The sequence below is a fragment of the Toxotes jaculatrix genome, chromosome 19, assembly GCF_017976425.1.
Source record: "Toxotes jaculatrix isolate fToxJac2 chromosome 19, fToxJac2.pri, whole genome shotgun sequence".
In the NCBI taxonomy this organism is placed as follows: domain Eukaryota; kingdom Metazoa; phylum Chordata; class Actinopteri; family Toxotidae; genus Toxotes; species Toxotes jaculatrix.
In genome coordinates this window covers 6,717,001-6,741,096 of record NC_054412.1, presented here as the reverse complement: position 1 = coordinate 6,741,096, position 24,096 = coordinate 6,717,001, and the positions used below count along the sequence as shown (strand labels likewise).

The window sequence follows — 24,096 nt, the reverse complement described above, 5'->3', positions numbered from 1 at the left end:
AGCAGCCGTTTTAGTGTACTGCACCCACTTCACAGCATGTGAAGGCTTGAAGTTTGGGTTCATTCCCAGCCCCAAGAGAATGTCTATTCCTTCATATGGAAAATAAATAATTGAGACATTGTATTGTCTTAGTTTTTAATTTCTTCCATTTGACAGCTTAATGGAGAATTCGTATGATTGCCACTATCTCATTAGACAAAATGACCTGGAGATCAATAAATGGATTCAACCAGTAGGTCAACAATGGGATCAATTTTCGGCTTTCAAATGAGAAAACATCTGGAGTCACGACATATTTAATTTTTATACCCCCAAAACTAATAACAATAATATTTACATCATGAGGCATTATCTGACGTTTGATATGGCTGATTAAGTGATGTTTAGGGTAGAACATAAAAAAGGAAAATACAATAAAACATTTTTATTTTACTTTATTGTATCTCTTTGTGTCATTAGGCATTTGAATGTATTAGGCCTATCAGATAATATTGCACAACCACTCTTCTTCCTAACTTTTACAGTTAATTAACTTATTTGCTCTTAATCAATATGGCTCCAGCTCCCCAGTGACTTCTGGGTAAGCTCTAGAAAAGCAAAGGCTTGGGATAATTACATTACATAAGCATGTCAGATTCATGCCAAATTAATGTACAGTATATATGTGCATGCATGTAAAGCCTTGAGGTGCTTTAGTGCCATGGTGTGATGACAATGTTCAACAGCAGTTTAAAAAAAAAAAAAAAAGCAGCCATTTTTACATATTTACTGAAAGGAGCTGGTCGATTAGTCAGTGTCTAACAAAGACTCTTCAGAACGCATTGCATTGATTACAGAGGCTAAAAAAAAGTCATCAAACAGGTCTGGTAAGATGTACAGTAGCTTAGCAACAGAGGTAATTAGGTTAAGGCCATTTATTTCTTAACTGCCATCTGCTTTAACACTTATCTGACCAGACACACTTAATATAATGTATCAAGGCTGTTGATGAATTATATTCATCAATAAAGCTATTTTTCAACAACTACCACTCCTCATTTGTTCATGTGTATAATTATATCATTACATATGAGTACAGCTATGTTATTCTGTGAAATTATCACATGTGAAATGGTTTTCTACAAGTGATTTACATGTTTCATATGAAGAGTTACAGTTACTGATGGATACACTGATTCTTCTTACAACTACATTATGGTGTGGTTGCAGTTGCACTTTTTGTCATATAACAACTTTTCTACAATAATAAAAAAAAGATCTAAATATTGTAAACTTCAAATAAGTAATGAAAGATAATCAGATTATGGCAGAGATTTAAAGCCTCCCAGAGAACTGCATTACTGATTGCATTTGTCAGCAGCCGATCTTTGATCTGAACAGAGCTGCATTTGCACAGTGCAGATGCACATGTTATATAACAACTCGCAGTCATGGGATCACCAGTGATATCTATATAAAGTATGCACAGGTGAGCATTGCTGAGCGGTGATCATGAATAATTCTGCAGCCATTTCAGTTTGGACTGTGGACAGTTCTTGAGTGAAGCTCTCTACTAAGCTGTCACCCACCTCAGCCTGCTCAGCTGACACTGCCATGTGACATCTCAGTGATCTCGGATGAGCAGCATGTACATAAAGTGCTCCACCGTCACCTTTCCCTCCACACAGGTCCAACCTCACACCACTGGAGGTTGGTTGTCAATCAAGTGTTTCCAAGCCATTTAGTGTGAAATGATAATGCTCCTGGGGTTCTCGTATTTTTTTCATGGCTGTCACAGATGTTGTCATTCTGCAGGGGCACATGATGTTTTATAAATATCTCACAGTACACGTATTAAATGATAGGTAAGTAGCTGATCCTCAGCAGGCTTTTGTCTCACTAGCTGCAGGGCCCAAGGATGCCACTGCTGGTGGGTTTGTAGGCCTGTTCATTTTTCCATTCAACATTTTGGTCCAGATCAACATAGTTTGACAAATGCTGGCCAGAATATTATAAATTATTATAATTTTTCAGCCTCTGTAGTATAGATGCAAATGTCTGGTTTTTGGTGGCTCCACCATTGTCCCACTGCAGTGAAATTATCCAGCACTTACATCAACCTAATTTGCACGTATATTCAGGTTACAGGTGTGTAAGGCAGATACATAGGAAATCTTTTGGGGTTTTGGGTTTTTTTTTTTTGCATTCATGAGAGCATTTGAGCAGTTATAATAGCTAAATGTTATATGGTGAGAGCCAAGAGGTTTTACTGCTGAGGAGAGAAGAGACACTTCGCAAAGAGTCACTGAGTAGATGCCTCCTTGTTTCCATCAGCTGTCTGGGAAGTCACCAAAAATCCTGTTTCACACACTGTAACACCAGAGGAGTGAAACAAGAAAAATAGCTCATTATAAATCTATTTCTGCTGCATAGAAAATCTGTGTGATATCTTAATTTGCTCCAGTTTTGTTTGTCCAGTACCACAGAGGATTAAAGATAGCTGCAGTTCAGGTATGACAAAAACTTATTCATCTAAATATCTTTTTTCTCAGGTTCTTGTAGGGCCATTTATCTTTTATAGCACAGATGAATTAACCTGTAATATGCATTCCTAACTTAACTAGAAATATGATTTCTTTTTTGATATTGTCCTTTTTTACATAGGTTTTTAAAAAGCCACAGACTGACCTAATAAGCACTATAGGACACCATCCTCATGGAAAGTGGGGTGCATGTTCTAATTTTAAGCAGTGTGAGGCCACAGAGGGGGGAAATTTACTGTGGTCCCAGTTTCAAATGATGATGTTCCATATCTGGTCTCTGACTCCCCCTGCTGTTCATCTATGAGGCCTTCACTTATGAACAACAGTCTTGAGTGACACCTTGTATTTTCATTGGCAGTTGTATCAAGTACGCAGGATCGCTTTATGCTACAGCATCAAAATGAAAAAGAGGAAATCAGGCACCTGTCTAAATTCACTGAAATCTGATGAGTAGCTTAGATTGTATTTTTTTAGCCAGCATAATGAGGCTGCAGGCACAGAGGACCACCAACAGTGCAGTTTACCACATCAGTATAAACTTAGATTCTTAGAAAACTGTTTTAGAGTTAGATATTATTATATCAAAAGTGGATTTATTTTGTTTAATGGTCAGGGTAAGGGCCCGGTAGAGACTTAATTTTATATATATATTTATACGTGTGTGTATACATGCATACATACTGACTGTTATTATTTATTACTGTTCTGCACCTTAATAACTGCACACATACTGCACTGTTCACATAACAGTTCTTTTGCACAGTCTTCACTCTCAGCTGAATTTGCACAACAGCTGATTTGTATATATCAGTACAGTTTATATTTTGTGCAACTTTTTTTTTCACTTATGCTCTTATTAATATTTTGTAAATACTATTATTTTATTTACTTACAACGTTTTGTATGGCATTCTGGGTGAAGAGCAAAGTAAGAATTTCATTGTACAGGGAAACCTGTTTCCTTACTGTGCAAATGACAATAAACCCTTTGAATCTTGAATCTTGAATCTACATATATACATACATACTATATAAATATATACTGACACAGGTCTTTAAAAAAAGGCCTGTGTCAGTTTCAGAGTAATCTTCAGAGACAGGGATGAGGGGCCTGGATTTAATTAATTTACACTAACGTATATATGTATAATTCGGCCATTTAAAAATGTGGTAAAATATTTACTTTCATATTCCATCTTGTCTTTATTCTCTCAGTTTCATTCGTGCCCTCCTTTGGTTTGGTGTGCGCACCCTCATTTCCCACAGAAAAACAGCGCGTGGTTTCCGCAGAGGTCAGCTGACTCTGATTTGTCACGTGCCGTTTGAAGAGGGGTGAAGACCCTCCCCCACCCTGTCTCTGATTGGCTCTGACCCTGACGTTTTCTTTGAACCCTAATCATCTGACCACTCTACATTGTCCTCATGCCTAAACGTAATCAGCCAAGCCAATCAGAGACATAGTAGGGCGGGTCTTCGACTACCTCGGGTGGGAGAAAAAAAAACATTGTGAGTCTCCAAACAAAAAAACACAGCTTGGTGGCCGGCTGTACCTGGTTTGTTTGTGCACTTCAAACGTCCGGCATGGCTTGGACAAAATACCAGCTGTTCCTTGCGGGACTCATGCTCACAACTGGCTCTATCAACACATTATCTGCAAAGTGAGTAGATTTCATTTTGTTTTCCTCTGGTGTCATGTGTTTACAGTTAAAGTTAATTAACTATAGGGGAACTGGTCAGTTACGGTTCGCTAAGGCAGAGTTGGGGGACGATAATTAGCACACAAAATGTGAACAGACCTTTCCTGTCGAGCTTATTTGCCAAATCACTGGCTAACCAATCGAGGTGGTTTGTTTGTCAAGCTTTTGCTACCAAGGTATATTAGTATTGAACTGTTCATTCGTTTGTAGTACAGTAAGACCTACTATATCCATTAGCATTTAACAAGCTAATGCCCTGGCAAGTTGTTAGCTTGTCCACAAGCGGCTAATTTAAACTTCCTTATAATTTATATAGCTTAGAAGCTACATCTTTGTTCTTGCTAGGAAGCTAATTTGTATGAGCACAGACATTTCAATGTTATTCACAAACAATATAAGACTGGGGCCAGAGAGCAACCTTTAATGGGATATGAAGACTATTTATACAGGCGTATCTAATGTCAAATGTTACAGGGACTAATGTTGTGTAAAATGAATGTGGCTCTGCAGCTGTGAAATGCCATTATCACGAGCTATGAGTGAGTAACAAACTTGTTTTGATGGGACATGACTCATATCAGAGGTTAGGTAATAGACTAGTTCAGCCTTCTTTCTAGTTCACAGGTAAACACGGTACCTGGAGTAAATGGCCTGCAACTGATCATTGCTTTCATTATTGTTTGGTATTTAAAACATCAGGAAACTAAAAAAAAGGGAATACTTTGCATGTCAGACAAAACAAGCTGTGTCATGTTGTTCACAGAAGAGCACAGCAACTAACCTGTAAAGTTTCACTGCAGCCACCTGATACCTGCCTTGTCACAGTGATGCTTCACTGGTTTTAAAGCTGTACAGTTGAGATCAGTCACAGCATGTAGATTGATAGTTTTGGTGCAAGTTCGCTCTATTTGTTTTCAAGCAACCATCTAAAGATATTTAATCCAAAACGCTAACTACACATAAAGAGGGTAGTCATAGCAGATTTGGATCAGCAACAGCCCCCTCTGGTTTCTTTGATGTATTGATGAGCTCAGAAGCATTTGAAGGAAGTGCTGTGTCATCAACTTTAACAACATTTGCTTGTCATGCATTTTGAAGCAGACAGGACGCTCACATGTCAGTCATGCTTCCTCAGGCTGTCTGAGTATAAAAGTCAATGGGTTATGCAAACTTCAGCACTCCTTAACTTCACAAGTGACAAATCAAATCAGTTTGTCTAACTGCTCGGTTTTTTATGATCGGGCACAGTGAAACAAGTGTACCTTGAATGTGAGAGAGGAAGGAGTCTCAGCTGTATTTTTCAGGTGGTTGCTGGTCAACCACAGGCATAATGTGAAAGAATACAAAATAGGAAATGCATTTGCTGCGCAGCCAAACTCAGTTAAAGACCCACAGATTTTTTTTCAGTAAAAAATGAAACAAATAAAGCGAGCAGAGCTGAGTTGCAACTTTTAAGCAAACTCCTTGTTTTTTGTCTGACCAACACAGTCAAAAGTCAGCGATATCTCACATTTTAGAGTCTGGAACCAGCAAAAGTTTGGCTTTTTAAAATACTAAAATAAGTAATTGATTATCAAAATAATTACAGGTTAATTTTCTCTCACTTCAGTAATCACTTAAGTGATTAATTTTTGCAGATCTATCTGTGTGGCAAAACCTTTTCAATCTAGTGCTTTCAGTGTCTTTGTCTTTGTATATCCATAATTAAACTTAAAAACGTCTTCTCATCCGACAGATGGGCTGATATGTTCACGGCGAAGGGTTGCCGTGATGACCCTGAACATGGATTCTCTCACCCATTTTTGCAGGTACAGTAAGAAACTGAAAGTGACAGTATGTATGTATGTGTCTATTTATGTATGTATGTGTGTATCTATTTGTTTATTTATTTATTTTACTTTCACTCAGCACCACACTGGACAAAGAAGGCTCAGTATTTAACCTTAATTCTGTCTTGGTACTGAACAAAATGCTTCGGTATTACAATTATTAAATATTGTCAAGTACAGAAAACTGATATCAAATGATACCCAGCCCTATTAACCACAGGCCACAGATATGCACAGCTATGTCTTTGCACTTGAGTGCAACATATTTAAGTTGTTAAATAGCTATTGTAAACAAGTGAAAACTTTGTAAAGTGCTGCTGACTCTCTTGAAAAAAAGATGATATATCTGAAGTCGCTTATCCTGTAAACAGTAAATTTGTAAAATTTTCTGTCAAAAGTAAAATCAAACCAGTAATTGTTTTCTCAGCTGTTGTGTCCAACATTAGTCAGTAAATTAATATGTTTCCCCTCTCTGTCTGTCCATCTCTCTGTCTCTCCCACTCTACCTGTCCAGGCAGTGGGTATGTTTCTGGGGGAGTTCAGCTGTCTTGCAGTCTTCTACATCTTGCTTTGCCATGACAGACGTAGTCCAGAGCCCCGGATGAATCCAGGCCAGAGCTTCAACCCTCTCCTCTTCTTCCCCCCTGCCATGTGCGACATGACGGCCACCTCCATCATGTATGTTGGTAAGTGACCACTGTCTTTATCTGCTAAGTGTTCAGTTCTTTAATAGGTAGAAAATTTTGGCCACCAGCTTATTGAAATTGCTCAGATGTTGTTTTAAAGATATAGGGTAAAGATGACCTTTTGAAAGCTTACTTCATGATACGTTCTGCCCCTCAAAGGTCAACGGTAATGACCCAGACAGTAAAGATTATCTGCTATCTTTAAAGAAACCTTTGGTCAGGAATGAAGATTAGGGATGCACCGAATATTTGGCCACCGAAAATGGCCCAAAAGTGCATATTCGGTTTTCGGCCGAAAGACTTTTATCACTGAAACAACACGGCCGAAACAGGATGTTGTGATGACGCAAGCAAAAACCGCGGCCAGTACGAACTTGTCTGGAAGGGCCAACATGTCTGTGGTGTGGACGTATTTTAGTAAATCTGAGAAAGACACACGAATAGCGATTTACAAAACATGTAATGGCGAAATTTCAAGAAGAGGTGCATCTGCGAAGAATTTCTCCACGTCGGGTTTAATTTATCACCTGAAATCCAAACATCTCGATCGCTGAGCTGAATATGAGAGGAATGCAGCACAGAAAAGGAAAATCCCTCCAAGCACACCCACTCCTTCTGTGGCAGACGTTTTTGAAAAGGCAAGTAAGTTTAAAACTTAACTTAAAGCGTTGCAATTAATTACAATTAACATATGGGCTAAGGCAGTCTTTGTTTTGATACATTATTATGTTGTAGTCCTACAGCGAAAATTTTAAAATGCGCTTGACTTATATGCACTTTGTGTTTTTATGAGAGAACATATTTAATTTTACAATCTTGTTTAAATTGATTTATTCTTTGAAACATTCATATTATTTTATGTAATCGCGACGCAATTTTCGTGAGGTTAGTACACAATCATAGCCATAAATGCAATGGTACTAATAATTGACATAATAATTTCTTTCGGTTTTTGGCCTTGTTTTCCATTTCGGTGCATCCTTAATGAAGATAATTAAGTCAAAAATAACAAAGTTGTTTTTCTCAGTATCACTTTGTGTTATGCAGCTTTCAGCTGTGTTGGGCCATATGAATTGTTGTTTTGTGAGTCTTGGAAAGGAAAGCATTTATTTCTAGATCACAAATGTACAAATTAGTAGTACTTTGATGTCCTTAACGTATCTGTGCTTTTAAAACCCCTTTTCGGTTTCCAGCACTCAACATGACCAGCGCCTCCAGCTTCCAGATGCTGCGTGGAGCAGTTATCATCTTCACTGGTCTGCTTTCTGTGGCTTTTCTGGGGCGTCGCCTGACAGTCAGCCAGTGGCTCGGTATTCTCACCACCATCCTGGGCCTGGTGATAGTGGGCCTTGCCGATTTCTTCAGCGGTCACAAAGACGACGCTCACAAACTCAGTGACGTCATCACAGGTAAGGTGGATTTTTTTATTTTTAATTGTTATTATGTGCTTTATTTTCTGCTCTAATTATCTATGTATTGTGGGTTAGATATTTTTTATGTTACAGCGTAGGAGGACAATATGAGCAAGTGCTTCTTGAAACTACATAGAAAATTCTGCATGATTTTTTTTTCCTTCCTAAAACATGTAATGTGTCATTAGCATAAAACCCCCTTTTCTCTTTGGTCCTGCAGGAGACCTGCTGATCATCATGGCTCAGATCATTGTTTCAGTGCAGATGGTCCTTGAGGAAAAGTTTGTCTACAAACACGACGTCCATCCTCTTCGTGCTGTTGGAACTGAAGGTACAGTTGTTCATGCGCAGTTACATGTGACATTTTATACTTTTAGCGGCAACAAGAAACACCAAAAGGAGATTCTTTCTTTTACCCTAAAACCCATTTGTTGGTGAAGAAACTTGTAGGGTGGATTTGTATCTCCTGAACACACAAACCCACAAAAGGACAGAGAAACACAATTAGAATGAGCCAAATTCCTGAATTGTCAATGTTAAAAAGAAGTCAATAACGTGGAATGCAAAGGTCGAACATCAAAAAGCAACAACAACAACAGATTGACCAGTTTTATCAGTTTTCAAACTGATACAGTCAGAAGAGGAAGAAGAAATATCTGTAATTGAGTATTTAAATGGGTCATTTAAAGGGTTTGTTGCTTAAGCCTCCTTAAAGCAGAAAAACGCGCAACAACATGAAAAAGAATAAATAAAAACATTTAGCCACATGGTATCTACAGGGAATTTTAGATTTTACTATTTTGTTTGCCCATTTTTATTTTTCTGTGGCCTGTTTTTATTGAATGTCTGTCATTTGTATTATGTTATTGCCCTTAATTATAAGGTGTTGCAAGATAAATCTGAGGGGTAGGATCACAAACAAGAGAAGGAAGCAGGAAAAACTACACACCAAAGTTATTTACTCATTTTTTTCAGGGTTGCAAGTAGACTTGATATTGTGGAGTCACGAGTCAAACACGTTGAGAACTTCATGTCATATTAAATTTAATTCTCTGTTTTCAGGTTTCTTTGGTTTCTTTGTCCTGTCACTGCTGCTCATCCCCATGTATTTCATTCACGTGGGCGACTTCAGCGGCAACCCTCGGCAGGTGCTGGAGGACGCGCTGGACGCCTTCTGTCAGATCGGACACCAGCCTCTCATCATGCTGGCTCTGCTGGGCAACACGGTCAGCATCGCCTTCTTCAACTTCGCCGGGATCAGTGTCACTAAAGAGATCAGCGCCACCACCCGCATGGTGCTGGACAGCCTGCGTACGCTGGTCATCTGGGTGGTGAGCCTGGCACTGGGCTGGGAACAATTTCATGGCCTGCAGGTTCTGGGCTTCTTGGTCCTGCTGGTAGGCGCAGCACTCTACAATGGACTGCACCGCCCCCTGCTGGTCAGGATAGCATTCTGCACTAGGATGTTGAATCTAGAGGAGGAGACCAGTGCAGGAGAAAGAGAGAGACTGCTGAACGACAGCAGGGTGCAGGCAGGTGACGAGAGCTAAAACATGTAAATGTTTGAACCACTCGGCACAGATGGCATCCAAGAGAACTGGTCTGTCAAAGACACTGCACCTTTCATGAATGCTGTCAGTGATAGTCTTTTTAAACAGTTTTTTTTTTTTTTTTTTTTTTTTTTTGTTCACACCTCACATTTCAACTGACCTCACACAATGTTATAATATGTGAGAGAATGGAAGATTTTTTAAAGAAATAGTTCAGTATTTTGGGAAAATGCACTCTCTTGATACCATTCTTATATGTGTAGATTCAGTATGAATGTGGTAATTACACTTACAGTACAGACACAAGAGAGGTATCAATCTTGTTGGCTAACTCTCAACAAGAAAGAAAATTAGAGGATTTCCTAAAATGTCAAACTGTTCCTTTAAAGAAACAGAGGGTGGTCTGAGCTTTTATATTACAATATGGGTTACTTAGGGATTCATTTAATTTAGAGATAATTTATTTGTGTCCTAATTTTAGAAATAGAATTTGAACTCACTGATTTTAGTGTTTTTTTAGTGGTTTTTAAATCACAAAAGCACCGGTGTGTAAATATAACTGTCAAACGACAGAATTTAATGGTTGAAATCATTTTGATGTTTTATGTAAATTATCTTAAAAAGGTCAATCATTGTCACTTTGTTTGTGATATGTTTACATGGTCCAGTATGCAAATTTTAATGTCTTATGATCAGTTTTAAGAATGGGTTTTGTTTTTTTAAATGTTGCTGAGCGTGCAGTATGTGTGCCATAGTGTTTCCAATGTGGAGATTGTGCACTGAATGCCAATTCACTACAGTGGCTACAGATATTGGTTAGATAATCAAACCGCAGAACCATTTTTTAAATCTCAGTTTAGAGGTTAAGAGCGCAGTTTCAGAGGAATATGTCTGTATATTTGCCCTCTGACCCTTTGACAGAGACATGTAACAAAAAAAAAGTCAGAGCTCATACACCACCTGATCTGCACTTTTTCTTATAAATCCTGCTTCTCCTTCTCTTTTCTGTTTTCCAAGGGATGGACTGTAACAATGAGAAAAAAGGGAGCTGTCATTAAATCACACTTGTTGAATGGTGCAATGGCATTTTAACTCAGGCCTGTGCTGACCTGCAGAAAACTATCGTCAGTGGATGTAATGTAATCAAAAAGAGATTTTTTTTAAACAAAAAAAATTTCTGAAACAACCTGTGGAGTCTCAAAACCTTTTTGTGACTGCATCGTTAGATATCTACAATGTTGTGTTTAGGGCTGAAACAACTAGTCCATCTGCATTCATCTGGGATCTCATACTTTTAAGCAACTCATTATCTCATGTTTATAATGGACATGAAATAAATGAAAATTAAGACAGATTTGCAATGAAAATGTGACAAAAGTCTGTTGCTGAAGTTAGGGGGAAAAAAAAAAAGTGAATAGTCAGTAGAAGGGTCCAGTGTCACCAACACCAGCAGCTGACACCTGCCTTCACTTCCTGAGTCAACCCAACATCCTCCCCGAAGGCCATTCTCACACTTTAATGGAGGTCAAAGGTTAAACCCAGGAGTCCCCTGAGATCTGTACGCACGACCCTGTCTAACTGCAGGAGCAGGATGATGGTAAACGTGTGAATTGACCACATACACACACACACAAACACACAGGGTTTTATCTTAATTAACCACATGAACACATCAAGTAAGAGCAAAAATTCAGTCATTGGAGATTTATTTAATAACCAGCACCTATTACTGAGAAGAACTCAGGAACAAAATTGTACATTATCAATAATTTATATTTTATGGGCCTGTGTAAACGATATCTATTGTCATTTCAGATAAATATATACAAGGTTAATTTTATTTTAACAAAAAAAGTGCCCTACTGTAATCTTTAGATTTAGATCTAGATTAATTAGATTGTGTTGGATTATAGTGTAACCCTTTTCCATGCAGAATGGACGGCTTGATTAGAAAATAAAAATCTGTGTTTAATTATTTATTTATTTATTTATTTTGGCTCACTGTCATGGAAGGCCCGCTTTCATTTTCATAGTTATTTTCATGGTCGCTAGATGGCAGCGTTTTGCTAAAAACTGAAAGCCAGCTCTTCACTGTGTGTGGCTGATGTTGGTTATGGGCTGCTACCCTGTCAATGTACTGAGGAAAAAAAGAGAAGACATCATGTTGTCCACAGTACAGTGAGACTAAGGTCATAAAACACAGTGATTCCATTGTAAATATACATGTACATATTTTAAAGAGCTATAAATAAGCTCTAAAGTCAGTGGTGCAGCACTGCCTTGTGGGAAAGAGACATCAACCCTAAATAATTCATAATGAACGACCTGTAAGGAAAGTCTGCTTTATGAAATATGTTGATAGAGTAAAATATATTTGAGGCAATACTTATACAATACTATATTACAGGAAAGGTATCTGTAAAGGATGTTAAAGGATTATTATATGAACAATATAGAACCATTTCTTTACGCTTTGAGTTTATAGGCCCCCCTTTTTTGTTTCTAAGCAAATTTAAACTTTATGACACAAACTAAATTAACCTGTATTCATACATAAGCAAAGATTAAAGATTTCTGAAACAAATTTAGAGGGGGGGAAAAAATACAGTTTCTGACGTTAAATACAAAATTTAAAAAAATAAAAAAAATTACACCAAAGCAGAAGACGCTCCTGGGACACCGTGGAAAAACATTTCCAGTAGCTGTTTTCTGGACAAATTTGTCCCGATGCGATCTGTCCTCCCCTGAGACAAACTGATCTAAAACCGACAGCAAGAATAAGTCTGTGAATAACACAGACAGACAGACGGACAGACAGACAGACAGACAGACAGACAGATAGATAGATAGATAACGTGAGAAAATCCATATTTTTACTCTATTTAATTAATTTCATTTTTTCCCACTTTAAACACTGTGCAGGAGGATTTTACGTCTTTATAATCTTTATAACCTCTCTGCACCTTCAGACCTGCTGCTGTCTGGAGTCCTTCGGCTGATGAATCGTGTTCTCGGTCTTATTTTTCCACCGCTGCGTTAAACAGATCCCGGCCTGATTTGGCCGAGATGTGAACTATTAAAGCCGCAGGCTGAGATGCTCTGGTCTGCATCAGACTGCCTGTCCTCAATGCATCTGCAGGAACATTTCTGTATGAAGTCATTTTAAATCTGCAAACGCAGAAACGGTATTCTGTTTTTTTATTTATTTATTTATTTATTTATTTATTTATTTATTCATTTATTTATTTGCTTTATTATTAATGACTGCGAGCTCTTTAATTATTTAGACACAATAAGTGGAAATAAAAGTTGGTTCCTTGCATCAGATTTCCACTAAGAAAAAAAAAAGATAATTGAACAATTCGATAATTCTGACTGAAATGACTTTTTTTTTTTTTTTTTTTGGTGCAGTGGTTTATGCTCCCCGTGGCAGCTCGCCACCTCTCCGGAGAAGCAGCAGTAGTTCCTAATGGTTTGTTATTATGACCTTTTGTGTTTCCATTAGTCTCCTACAGTATTTAGCTCAGAGAGAGACCTGCGCTGCTTCCAGTACGTGTGATTTAACCGTGTGTACATTTGCGCACCGAAGCTGTAGAGGGGCCATGCACCGCCCCACGAGAGGCGACTTTAATTTGTTTTAATGTAAACGGATGGTTTTGCTCAAAGGCACTGAGTCACCATCATATTTAAAAGCTTCCATTAAAGCAGCCCCTTAGGTTGTTTACAGCTGAGGGCAGGCTGGGCTGAGTGTGATTAGTCTACCACTCCAATGTCCAGCTAATGACCACTTAATGTTTTAAACTCTGACATTGCAGAGCAAAAAGTAAAAGCCCCACTACCACAAAAGGAAACAGGGGGATTTATTCTCCTCAGTCATTCATTCATATGATCCGAGTCCTGTGGATTCAGTGTGGATTCTTTTTAAATATCTCCAGCTGCAAAATTGGACCTTATTCCTGTAATGGAGTTAAAGGAAAGTGCTGTCATATGGGTTGTGGATAGGTTAATTGTGTGCAAAGACAAGCATTCACTCCAGAATGAAAACAATTTGCTACTGAGAGTTTACATATCAAGGCCTGCTCCATTGTTTCTGTAAGTGAGAGTGAGTTAATGTAAAACCTATTTAGAGCCTGAAGAATCAACACAAGTCAGCTCCACTTAATTTTCAGTGCAAATCAGAATCTAAAAATGCTGGAAAATTATAGAAAGTTTTGTTTTCCTAAGGCGGGCACATCGGCCTGTAAGTCAGGAGCTCTATTTATCTTTCTCTGGTCAGGATTGTGAAATTTGAAGGTCATGTTTTCTGTTTGATTGTTTTATTGTCTACAAAATGGGCAGCTGTTGCAGTCGCTCAGCACTGACTGCACAGAAAAATAACAGTCAGAAGCTGGAACCATCAAAATATTTGGCACATTTATTTTACGAATGACTTAAAGGCAAATTGATTACCAAAATATTTTGGTTTGGTTTTATTCTCTCACAAAACAATGCACATACTCACCTAGAAATAACAAACAGAAAGCACAGACTCAAAATAACTTAAAAATAATAATAATTTGCAGAGACACAAAATGAACAAAACAGAACAAATTATAAACAGCAAATAAAAAGAGGCAAAGTGTTGCATGCGGAACATAGCAGATACAACATTAACAGTATTTACACCTGCAAAATAGCTGCCTTTTAATTTTCTGTCAATCAGCTGAACGTCTTCAAAATGAAAACTGCATTTAGGAAAAACGAGAACAAGTGGAAAAAAGATTTAGTCACTGGGGGGAGCTGCTTGTACATTTACTGCTCTCACATCCTCATTAATGTTTTATACAATATCTGTGGGAATAATCATAATTCTGTTTAACTACAGTCACATTCTGAGGATATGGAAAACGTCTACATTTCATGAAACAAGAGATAGTTGGGACATTCCGTGATACAGTCTGGGCCTGTAAACACTTACATTTATTGATCATTTTATATTTTGTGCATCATGGCAAGATCAGTAATTATAGTTCACTGTAGTTTTCATTATTCACCAGAACATTTGAGGGCTGTATAATTCATCCAGACTTGTCATGTAACGTGCCTTTACTCTACTATTGTACTTAAGTACAGTTGAGTACTTGTACTTTACTTGAGTATTTCCATTAGATGCTAATGTATATTTCATTTCAGTTGGAAATATTATAGTTTTTTACTACACTACATCTATTCATAGTTTTAAAAACTACTTGCTTACATACATTAAGATTTACTTCTTTTGCAAAATTCACTTAGTCTAAGATCTTTTTTTTATATCATCTCTCTAATTTCTTTGATCTCTTATTCTATTTTTTAGTTGTTTCATTCAAATAGTTTTTTTTTTTTTTTATCTGTTTCCTACCTCTTATCCTCTGTGCTACTTTCATATATGAATTTCAGGATTGGGATCAACAGTCTTATCACATCTCTTCTTTACCTATCTTGGTAAACATCATCTGAGTTCATGTCAACCTCAGTGAGAGTTCAACGTTTGAGATATATTGGATGTATTCAGGGTCACATAAACGGCCCAGTCTTGTTTTGAATTGACTTTAGACACATCCCTGTTCTTTTTTCTCTCTCCTCTCCCTGTGGAAATGATGGCAGAGTGCCATACAGAAGGCTGTGTACAATGGCCCAGGTCCCATTAAATCTGCGAAAGTTCCTTCCTGAGGCAAACATTGCCAGAAATAGTAATCTTGGCTTGAGCTGGAGTCTTACAGAGGGGAGCAATAATTCTCGGTGTAATAATGGAAATCATTTAATTCTGTCCAGCGGCCTCAGATCCAGCAGAGCTGCAGTTTGAGGTGCTCATTCAGTTTTCCTCTGCCTGATAAGACTTCCTGAAAAACACACAGCGAGCAATCAGGCGACAACAATGGGCTCCGTCAGACGCTTTAAACCTCAGGTAGTCAACAGTGCACAGCAGCGCTGCTTTGTTTTCAGAGCATGTGACTCATTTTCATGTTGCTTGTTTAAGCTTTGATTAGCTTTAGTGCAGAGTGTATGGACTCCTCAGTTAAGGCAAGGTGGAAGGTCGAGCTAGTATGTCCTTTGAGTTGATTAGGCAACTAATTAGTCATTAGTGTTTCAGCTGAAGAAGGAATTTTAAGTTGATGAGTAATTTTTTTAATCATCTTTTAACAGGCAGTGCACTGAGTCATAAATGCAAAAGTATACTCCTGACCTGAGGTGTCATTATATGATTAGGAAAAAAAAATAAAAGAAAAAACAAAGTTCTGCAGCACAAATTTGAATTCACTTTTTAAACTTTAGCTAATCTTTGCTTTTTTAGTAAAATGTTGGCTGATTTTTATCTCCTTAGGTCCAAAACAGTTATTTAAATGAAACCATATTAGAAGTTCAGAAGAGAAATGTCTCTTGGTGGTGGAATTGCAGCAGACTCACAGGCATCTGAAACATGGCAACGGGCCCCAACAAGAGACTGGTCTTTTGTGAGAAGTCAGGAGCCTAAAAGACTGGGAGCCACTGGTTTAATCTTTAATGATGGATCATATTTTTATAAGATCATCATGTGTTTTTTAATGTGTTTTTAACCTGAAAAGAAATGCTGGTATCTGGTACAGTATTTCCCATTGAGATGTAGTGGGGTGGAAGAATAAAAAACCATAAAATAGCAATACTCAAGTAAGGTACAAGTACCTCAAAACTGTAATTAAATACAGTATTCAAATAAATATACTTGGTTACTTTCATCGCTGTATTGTAGTGCATGACTGTGCTTATCTCTGAAGGGACAATAATACTGGAAAAAAACAGTCATGAAATCCTACAACAGATTGATACATTGATTTGATGTTTCTGTTGCTGAAGACACGTTTCAAGACAAGTCTCAAGTACTTTCAGTCCTTTAACCAGAGACAGGAATCGCTGGCACTGGCAGTAATCCCACCTGCCATCATTTATACTGCTCCACCGAGGACTGGTTTGGAAAAGGGAAATAAAGGTGAATAATAGTATCCAGCAGGGCTCTGGCTGCAAAAGTAATATTTCAGTTTTTACAGGTGATTAGTGGATCAAATATGTGCTTTCTAGAATATTCAGTTTTCAGACCTGAACCTTTAAAATCGTTGCAATAACGTGATGCCAGAAGAAAGTTTCAGATTTATTCGTAGGTGTGTTTAACAGCCACACTCCTGCTGCAGGTTTCAGTGCAATGAAAGGTTTATGCTCTAGCTCTCTCCTTTCAAGAACACACATAACAAAAGTGCTGGTTGCATTAAAAACACTCATATCAAAAGATGAAAATAAGGGGAGGGTGAATGATATTAAAAGAGCTGTTGAAACAACAATAAAACAACGACTGGGCGTGAACAGACTGTAGGATCACTGCATGGCGTCTGGTGAAAACTGTGTCTGTATAGTCACTGGTATAAATTCTGATGTTTTCATGTGCACAGTTACTTTCTGCAGAGAGATTTTCTGTCCGAGCAGAAGAAGCTTCGGTTTCCTGAACTCTCTTCTGTTCAGAGTGTAAGTATTCTGTGTGTGAAAGATTCAGCCACTCTGCAAATAATTTAATCCTAATATAGATGATAAATTAAACAGAGATAATGCACCTTTTACAGCAGCAAACAAAACAATGTTTGCTTAATTTCTTGCAGAATAAAGTTATAGCACCTGAAGTGGCTCACGTGAAGCCGCTTGTAAAACCATTTCTGTCGTATTATTTCAATATAGTGTGCATGTGTTCGGACTCACAGTCCGTTGTGAGAAGAGCTTATTGCACGTGTGATGTGTTTTCCCTCCAACCCAGACAAAATCTGATCCATGCGGGGGACTTTTAAATCACGGACACACTCACTGAAAAGGTGATTTTGAGCAAAAAAGGGAAAAAAAAGTTGCAGGTGATTGACAGGCGAAAGGCGAAGGATGTGTTTTACTGACGTTAATGCAGTAAATTATTATTGTTTCTAATGACCGGGTAAAACAGGACTTTCATGATTTGTTATCGTTATTTGTTTGACTATTTATGGGAACCAAAAACAATAAGCTTCATTTGCATGTTTCAAAACGGCAATAACAAATCATTTTCATTTGGTTTTATGATTTAAAAACAGCACCATTTGCTTTGGTAAAGCGGGCTGCCTGTGTATGTGTTAGACAGACTGTGTTATTAATGTATATGACAGCTGCGGCATTAACTGAAATCACAGCTGGAAAAAGTGAATATTTTACACATAATGATGCTAAAACGAATTTATCCTTTTCTCCCTCTCCCTGGTTGTCACAGTCCTGTTGTACAGTGGCAGTGCCTGTGCCTGTGTGTGTGTGCGTGTGTGTGTGTGTGTGTGTGTGAAGGCTGATCTGAGGCCTGTTTTTTAAAATGCTTCCCACTGAAAAGCTCATCAGCACCTGAAATAACCAGAGGCGTGCTGCGTCTGCTACATCCTCTTCCCTGGATTGTTTTGACTGCATGATGGAGGGCAAACGTTAAAAATCATTTCTAATTTTAACCCGGAAAAGTGTCACTCGAAAACAGCATGATAGGAGGCAGTCAGGGTCATCGGCCCTTCCGCCCGCATGAATCAAGACTAAATGAATGCGGACTTCAGAGGCCATTGTTTCAACGCATGCAAGAGAAACATGCGATCGGAGAGTTTGGGGAAAGGGAGGAGGAGGAGGGGGGGGGGGAACAGTATCAAGGCACGACAGTGGGAGAGGGGGAGAAAGCTGGAGAGAGTTCACTTTAATTGACAAAAAAAGAAAGTCTGTAAACAAGATTTTAAAAACTGTTGCTATTATTGCAGATATTAAAAATACGTTGCTTTTGCGTCAGTCAAGCCAAATCAGTTCATACTGAAGACGCTGCAGCGATGATTAAAAATGCATTTTTATTTTTTTGTACCATTTAAATCCTCGATTATAAAATCTTACTGGCCAGGACCCAACGTGTGAATCTTGAGGGGCCTTGCGGATGAAGTATCGCCTCTGAAGTTAATTGTGTTTTCGTTTTAGAGGGGAATAGATTTCCTCTGTTTATTATGAGCATGGGGACGGATTTGCGTCACCGTGCAACTTGCAGGTCGAGATAAAGTTGCACAAATATTGAAAAAGGGAAGTTCTAACAGTCATTATAAAGCCCGGCCCCCCTCCCTGCTCCGGAAGAAATAAGGATTTCTGCTGTATCCTAAAATACTAAAACAGGTTCTATTTTGGGGGCAAATCTAGCAGGAATATCCGCTCATTTAACACGAATCACAGCCCATCAAAAACAGGATGAGTTGCAGCTAATAGACGCTCTCCTGTGCCCGGGGTTACATTACAGCACGTCGATTTTGTACGAACAATTATTAAATATGCATTGACATATGTATTGATACATTTTAAATATTTTGCATAGTGTGTAGCCTGTTTCTGGTTTTGATTTTTCTGCTGAAAAGTGACATATCAAACACTGCTCTGAAAACGAATGCAGTCTGCAGCATGTGCGAGTAGGAAATAGATTATTTTTAGAAATTAACATGAGAGCCCGAGAGCCTTATGACTGTTTTTATGTGCAATGATATCGGTGAAAAGGGGGGTTCTCTTTAAGTGATCAATCCATCATCTCAGGATCAAAATTGTTCCGAAGTGTCCCCGGTCATGTGTGTGTGTGTGTGTGGAGGCGGGGGGGGTTACACATCATCCTAATTTGCAAGGGTGTGATGTGAGCAAATGCAAAACATCCATTGGCTCAGAAAGCGACCAATCAGTGTCAGCGGAGGAACTTCAGAGTGGAGCTGCAGGGTTAGGATTTCAGAGTTGGGAGAGCGATTTTGGCACTTACACAAAGAGGACGGTCATCTATCCCCCTAAAACGCTATCCGTGCGTTTTTACATGCCTGTCCTTTTATACCTTCTTCTGATAAACAATAAGACGAAATAGAGACTGCGGGATGTACACGGCCGGGCTCAACCCGTTTTACGCATCAAATTTTAGCCTCTGGTCTGCGTACTGCGCAGGGGGCTTCGCTGTGGATACGATGAAGAAACCCTCGTTTTGCATCGCAGACATTTTGCAGGCTGGAGATGCGGAGAACATCCCGGGATCGTCGGCACTCGTGGTGCACATGGGGCACCACCACCGTGCACAGCAGGGGCACTCCGGCGGCTCACCACTGCGCCCCTCCCCTGTCGCTCCGGAGCCGTCCGTGTACGGTGCGAGGGTGAGTCCGGCGTCTCCATACCACAGACACGGACTACACTTAACCTCAGTCTCCAGAACTGCATTTAACTCCCAACAAGCTCCCCCGCCTTCAAGCAAAGACCTCAAATTCGGAATTGATCGGATATTGTCGACAGACTTTGACCCAAAAGGCAAAGAAAAGTCGTCGTTAAGAGGTGAGCTGAGAGATTTTATTACACTCAAAATGTGTGGTGTTTGTAGAGAAGCTTCCTGTGATGTCAGCCACAGAAAACAATAAATAGGTACAAGTTTTATGCCCTTAAGATACTCTTTTAAAAAAAAAACAACATGTCGTTAAGTGCCACAAAACAAGACAAAAACATGTCCAAAGTTTAGAAACTGAAAGCAGCAAACAAGAAGCAGCTATTAACGTTGCACATGTGCAAAGTCAGTTACCCTTTAGAGTCTATAACACTGACTGACTTCTTCACACAGTAGTTACAGCGCAAATGGCCTCATAAGCTGCACTTTAAAGAGCCCTGTGGGGGAAACCTCGCCTCTCTTGCCCCCTCCACAGAGAGGTCAGAGGTCAGGATCAGTTCCAAACAGCAGCAATGAAGCTGAAGTTTGCTCAAAAGCAGTCCAGCAAGGAAACCCAGGCTATGAAGTCAAAACATGGTCTCACTATATCTAAACCTGAGGCCATCTTGCCACACCAAAGAGCAGCGTCAGTGATAGTCTGCATGTGTGTCACTGCGATAACTCTCTCCTGACTGAAGCCCATCATCTCTCGCTCTGTAACAGATCTCACGTCCATCGTTAGCTCGAACCGTCAGTCAGGGATCCACATCCCCGTTCAGCCTCCGGCCAGCCAGTACTTCTCCTCCATAGACCCCGGGATGAGCGACGCGTCCTCCATGATGAGTTCACTAGGCAGCAGCAGCAGACACTCAGGCCAGCATCAGTTTCAGGACACCTTCCCAGGTAGTCTGCACATGTAGGACTTTAACAGACAGGAAACTGACCTGTCCTGCTCTCTGTTGGAGGTGTGAGACACTTGAGGTGAATGTTCCTCCGGTTTCTGGACTCTTTTGTTTTAACCACTTGTACTCTTCATGTCTTTTAGGTCCATACGCTGTCCTCACAAAAGACACAATGCCACAGACGTACAAGAGGAAAAGGTCATGGTCGAGGGCAGTGTTTTCAAATCTTCAGAGAAAAGGACTCGAGAAGAGATTTGAAATACAGAAGTATGTCACCAAGCCAGACAGAAAGCAGCTGGCTGCGATGCTCGGGCTGACGGATGCTCAGGTAAGAAGCAGTGTTGATTCCTGTGGATTTAGACTTGAGGTTAACTCGCCTGCCTAAAGGCCTGTGTCTTACCCATGGATCACATGTTGATTCAAGACCCAATATATTTTTTATTTGTTATAAACTACATTTACAATTAAGGTTTTTAACAGGCAAAGTTTTTATTCCTAGCAGAGGAAAAAGAGTTTTTTTCCTGACAACAGACCTGAAAAATAAATATCACGCCATTAAAATGACTCTGTTTTAATGTTTCGAGGCCTTTTTATTACTGGATGCAGTGTTGATTTAATTATATTTTTTAGGCTACTGTATGTAATGTAAGCATACACATTCAGTAGTTCTTTGTATTTTCTTTGAGTATGGACCCCAGGAAGAGTAGTTGTTCCCAAGGAAACAATTAATGGAGACCCAAATGACCATCCATACATAAATAAATAAATACAAACCAGGGCCGTAGCCAGGATTGTGGAACTACTGAGCTTATGAGCCCCCCACCTCACTTAGAAAATGTTTTTGCAGACACTTCTTTTTGACTTTTCTCATGTTTAATAACTCAGATTTTATAAATTACATTTTCTGAATATTTTTATTTCCATATATATAGTATGTCCGGTCCAAATGCTGCCACGTCCACACTGCCGGTTCTCTAAAAACACTGGGAACAAACCTGTAACATACCCACCATGTGTATGTTTTTAGCTATAGAACGTAAAGTCAGACCCAGGCTGTTTAAACTTCTACATTTCCTGAGAAATTGAGGTGGACATGACCTCAGTGTCCTTAATGATATCTACACCAGGTCAGGTGAAATGATGTGACAGCTGCGGATGTGAAATGAAACGTTTGCTTCTGTGTTTAGATCTATAGCTTTATTTGCTTTGTAGCATCAAAGTATCTAACAACAATTTTCATAACACAAGCAACTCTGATTTCTTGCAGTTTGTATCCTCATTCTGCACATCGATTCAACTAGGACACAAACTTTACATCTAAAACAAACAACTGAGACTGAATAAAACATCTAAGAGCAATTGATCCAGACTTTTTAAGCCATAGCCGGTATCAGGACCGTATGGTGCAACCTGATTGGCTCAGAGGCCAGTGTCAAATCTCACCATATCTTGAGCTGTAGCTCACCAGCTCTTGTTTACATTTCATTGTGCATTGCCAGTTCCTTTTGCCAGAAACATGTCAACAATAATGCCATAAAAAACTGAAACAGATTCTCTTAGTTTATTATTTTTTATTGGTAATAGGTTTGAAAATATATTTAAATCATCACACTTTGTGCATCAACATTTTTTATGTTGTTTATCAGTGTTTAATAAAGTTTTTGCTCTATATTTGCACTTTTTATGCTGCTGCCTTGGTCTTCATGCATAAGGGGTTTCACATCTCATTAGGACTTCAAATTGGTTGAATAAAGGGTAAATAAAAACGTTCATGAGCACTGATCAGCTTTGATTTAGCCTAAGTGTGCGTGCAAAGGAAAAAAGGCAGTTTTACAGGCATTATATTCAAAAGATTGTGACTCAGAGCCAATGCAAGGCCCTTTTTGTTCATAAGTTTTTCTGGAAAAATTAAGCAAGATTTGGGGAAATGCTTTGCTAAAAGGCTACAGCTGTATGCCACTGAATTATTGTTTATATACGTACAAAAAGAGTCTAATCTAATGGTGTCTTGATGTGTGCTTGCAGGTGAAGGTGTGGTTTCAGAACAGGCGCATGAAGTGGAGACACTCCAAAGAGGCCCAGGCTCAGAAGGACAAGGAGAAGGACGAGAAGCCGGACAAGAGTGTGTCTGAGTCCGGCAGCAGGGAGCCCAAAGAGCCGATGGAGTCCGAGTGTGAGAGCGAGGGGAGGAGCGAGTGTGAATCCGACGAAGCTCCGGAGGAGGAAAGCTCTGATGGACATGTGGACGTTTCCGAGCACAACAAAACCAGCGTGATCATGAGCGGGAGCGGGCCGGCGAGCAGCGCGTCGGCAGCGGCCACAGTCACAGACACAGCGGCCTCACAGCTGCCAATATGAAGGCAGCGTGTTGACTTAGGTTATGAACAATGAGAGCGAGTTTTGTTTTTTTGTTTGTTTTTTGTTTTTTAAATTTGGACAGAAGAACGACAGTGGTATTAAAACACACCTGGAATGGCAGAGTCAGTTCACTAAACAATAAGATGCTGAGAAGTCCCAGATTGTTGCAACCAAAGCCAGACCTGCACCGGTTTAATTCCTGGGGACAAGTGGAGCAACGAGGCAGTATTGTTTGTTCAAAATGACACATCATTTTAGCCCAGACACAAGGACACGTAGTCCAGATTAGATTTTGTCTCATTTTTTTCCCTTTTCTCTGAAAGGCTATGATAAAAAAAAAAAAAAAATCCACAGGCTATTTTAGTCTAAAAGTCGGACTTCCGGCCACCTCTGTTGTCGTTTCCCTCTCAGGAGCTTCTGTGTGTGCATCATGTTTTCCTCATCTGGAGGAAATATGCGGTTGTGAATTTTATTTTTAGGTTATGAACCACTCGTTTCACGTTATAAATGAAATCTCAGAACATCACGCTGTGTTCATGTACTTTTTTCTTTTTGTCTGGATATATAGTTGTGCTATTTTGTTAATAATAATTTGCACTGAAAATATTGTAAATAAAATGTTTCATACTTTGAAAATAGCATTATTATTATTATTATTATTATTATTATTATTATTATTATTATTATTATTACAATGTATGAATTAGCAAGTTCCTCGCTCGTGATGATTAAGTCAAGCTTTTGGCGAGGATGCTGACCTGGTTTAATTTAGGTATTAAAGGTTTGGGTTTTTTTCAGTGTGTTTCATTTAATTATGTTGTTTTTATTTCTTTTTGCATTTAACATAGGGGGGAAATAGCGCCTGGTAACAATTAAAATAATCAGGAATTCAAGAAATTCCACATGCACGAAA

At 39.0% G+C, this 24,096-nt stretch overlaps 2 protein-coding genes across 3 annotated transcripts; both read left to right on the top strand.

Moving 5' to 3' along the window:
- Positions 1 to 4,039: 4,039 nt before the first annotated feature.
- slc35f6 (solute carrier family 35 member F6) lies at positions 4,040 to 10,685 on the top strand. Its single transcript, XM_041065112.1, has 6 exons — positions 4,040 to 4,179; positions 5,954 to 6,026; positions 6,562 to 6,733; positions 7,927 to 8,142; positions 8,366 to 8,476; positions 9,208 to 10,685. Exons 1-6 carry the CDS (start codon positions 4,103 to 4,105, stop codon positions 9,693 to 9,695), a joined length of 1,137 nt encoding a protein of 378 aa, XP_040921046.1. The 5' UTR covers positions 4,040 to 4,102; the 3' UTR covers positions 9,696 to 10,685.
- Positions 10,686 to 19,444: 8,759 nt separating this feature from the next.
- Positions 19,445 to 23,578, top strand: hlx1 (H2.0-like homeo box 1 (Drosophila)). 2 transcript variants are annotated; one of them, XM_041063685.1, is made up of 4 exons: positions 19,445 to 20,057; positions 20,647 to 20,826; positions 20,969 to 21,153; positions 22,851 to 23,578. In XM_041063685.1, exons 1-4 carry the CDS (start codon positions 19,613 to 19,615, stop codon positions 23,181 to 23,183), a joined length of 1,143 nt encoding a protein of 380 aa, XP_040919619.1. In that variant the 5' UTR covers positions 19,445 to 19,612; the 3' UTR covers positions 23,184 to 23,578. The 2 variants fall into 2 exon arrangements, with proteins under 2 accessions (XP_040919619.1, XP_040919620.1); XM_041063686.1 differs by lacking the exon at positions 20,647 to 20,826.
- The last annotated feature ends 518 nt before the right edge of the window (positions 23,579 to 24,096 follow it).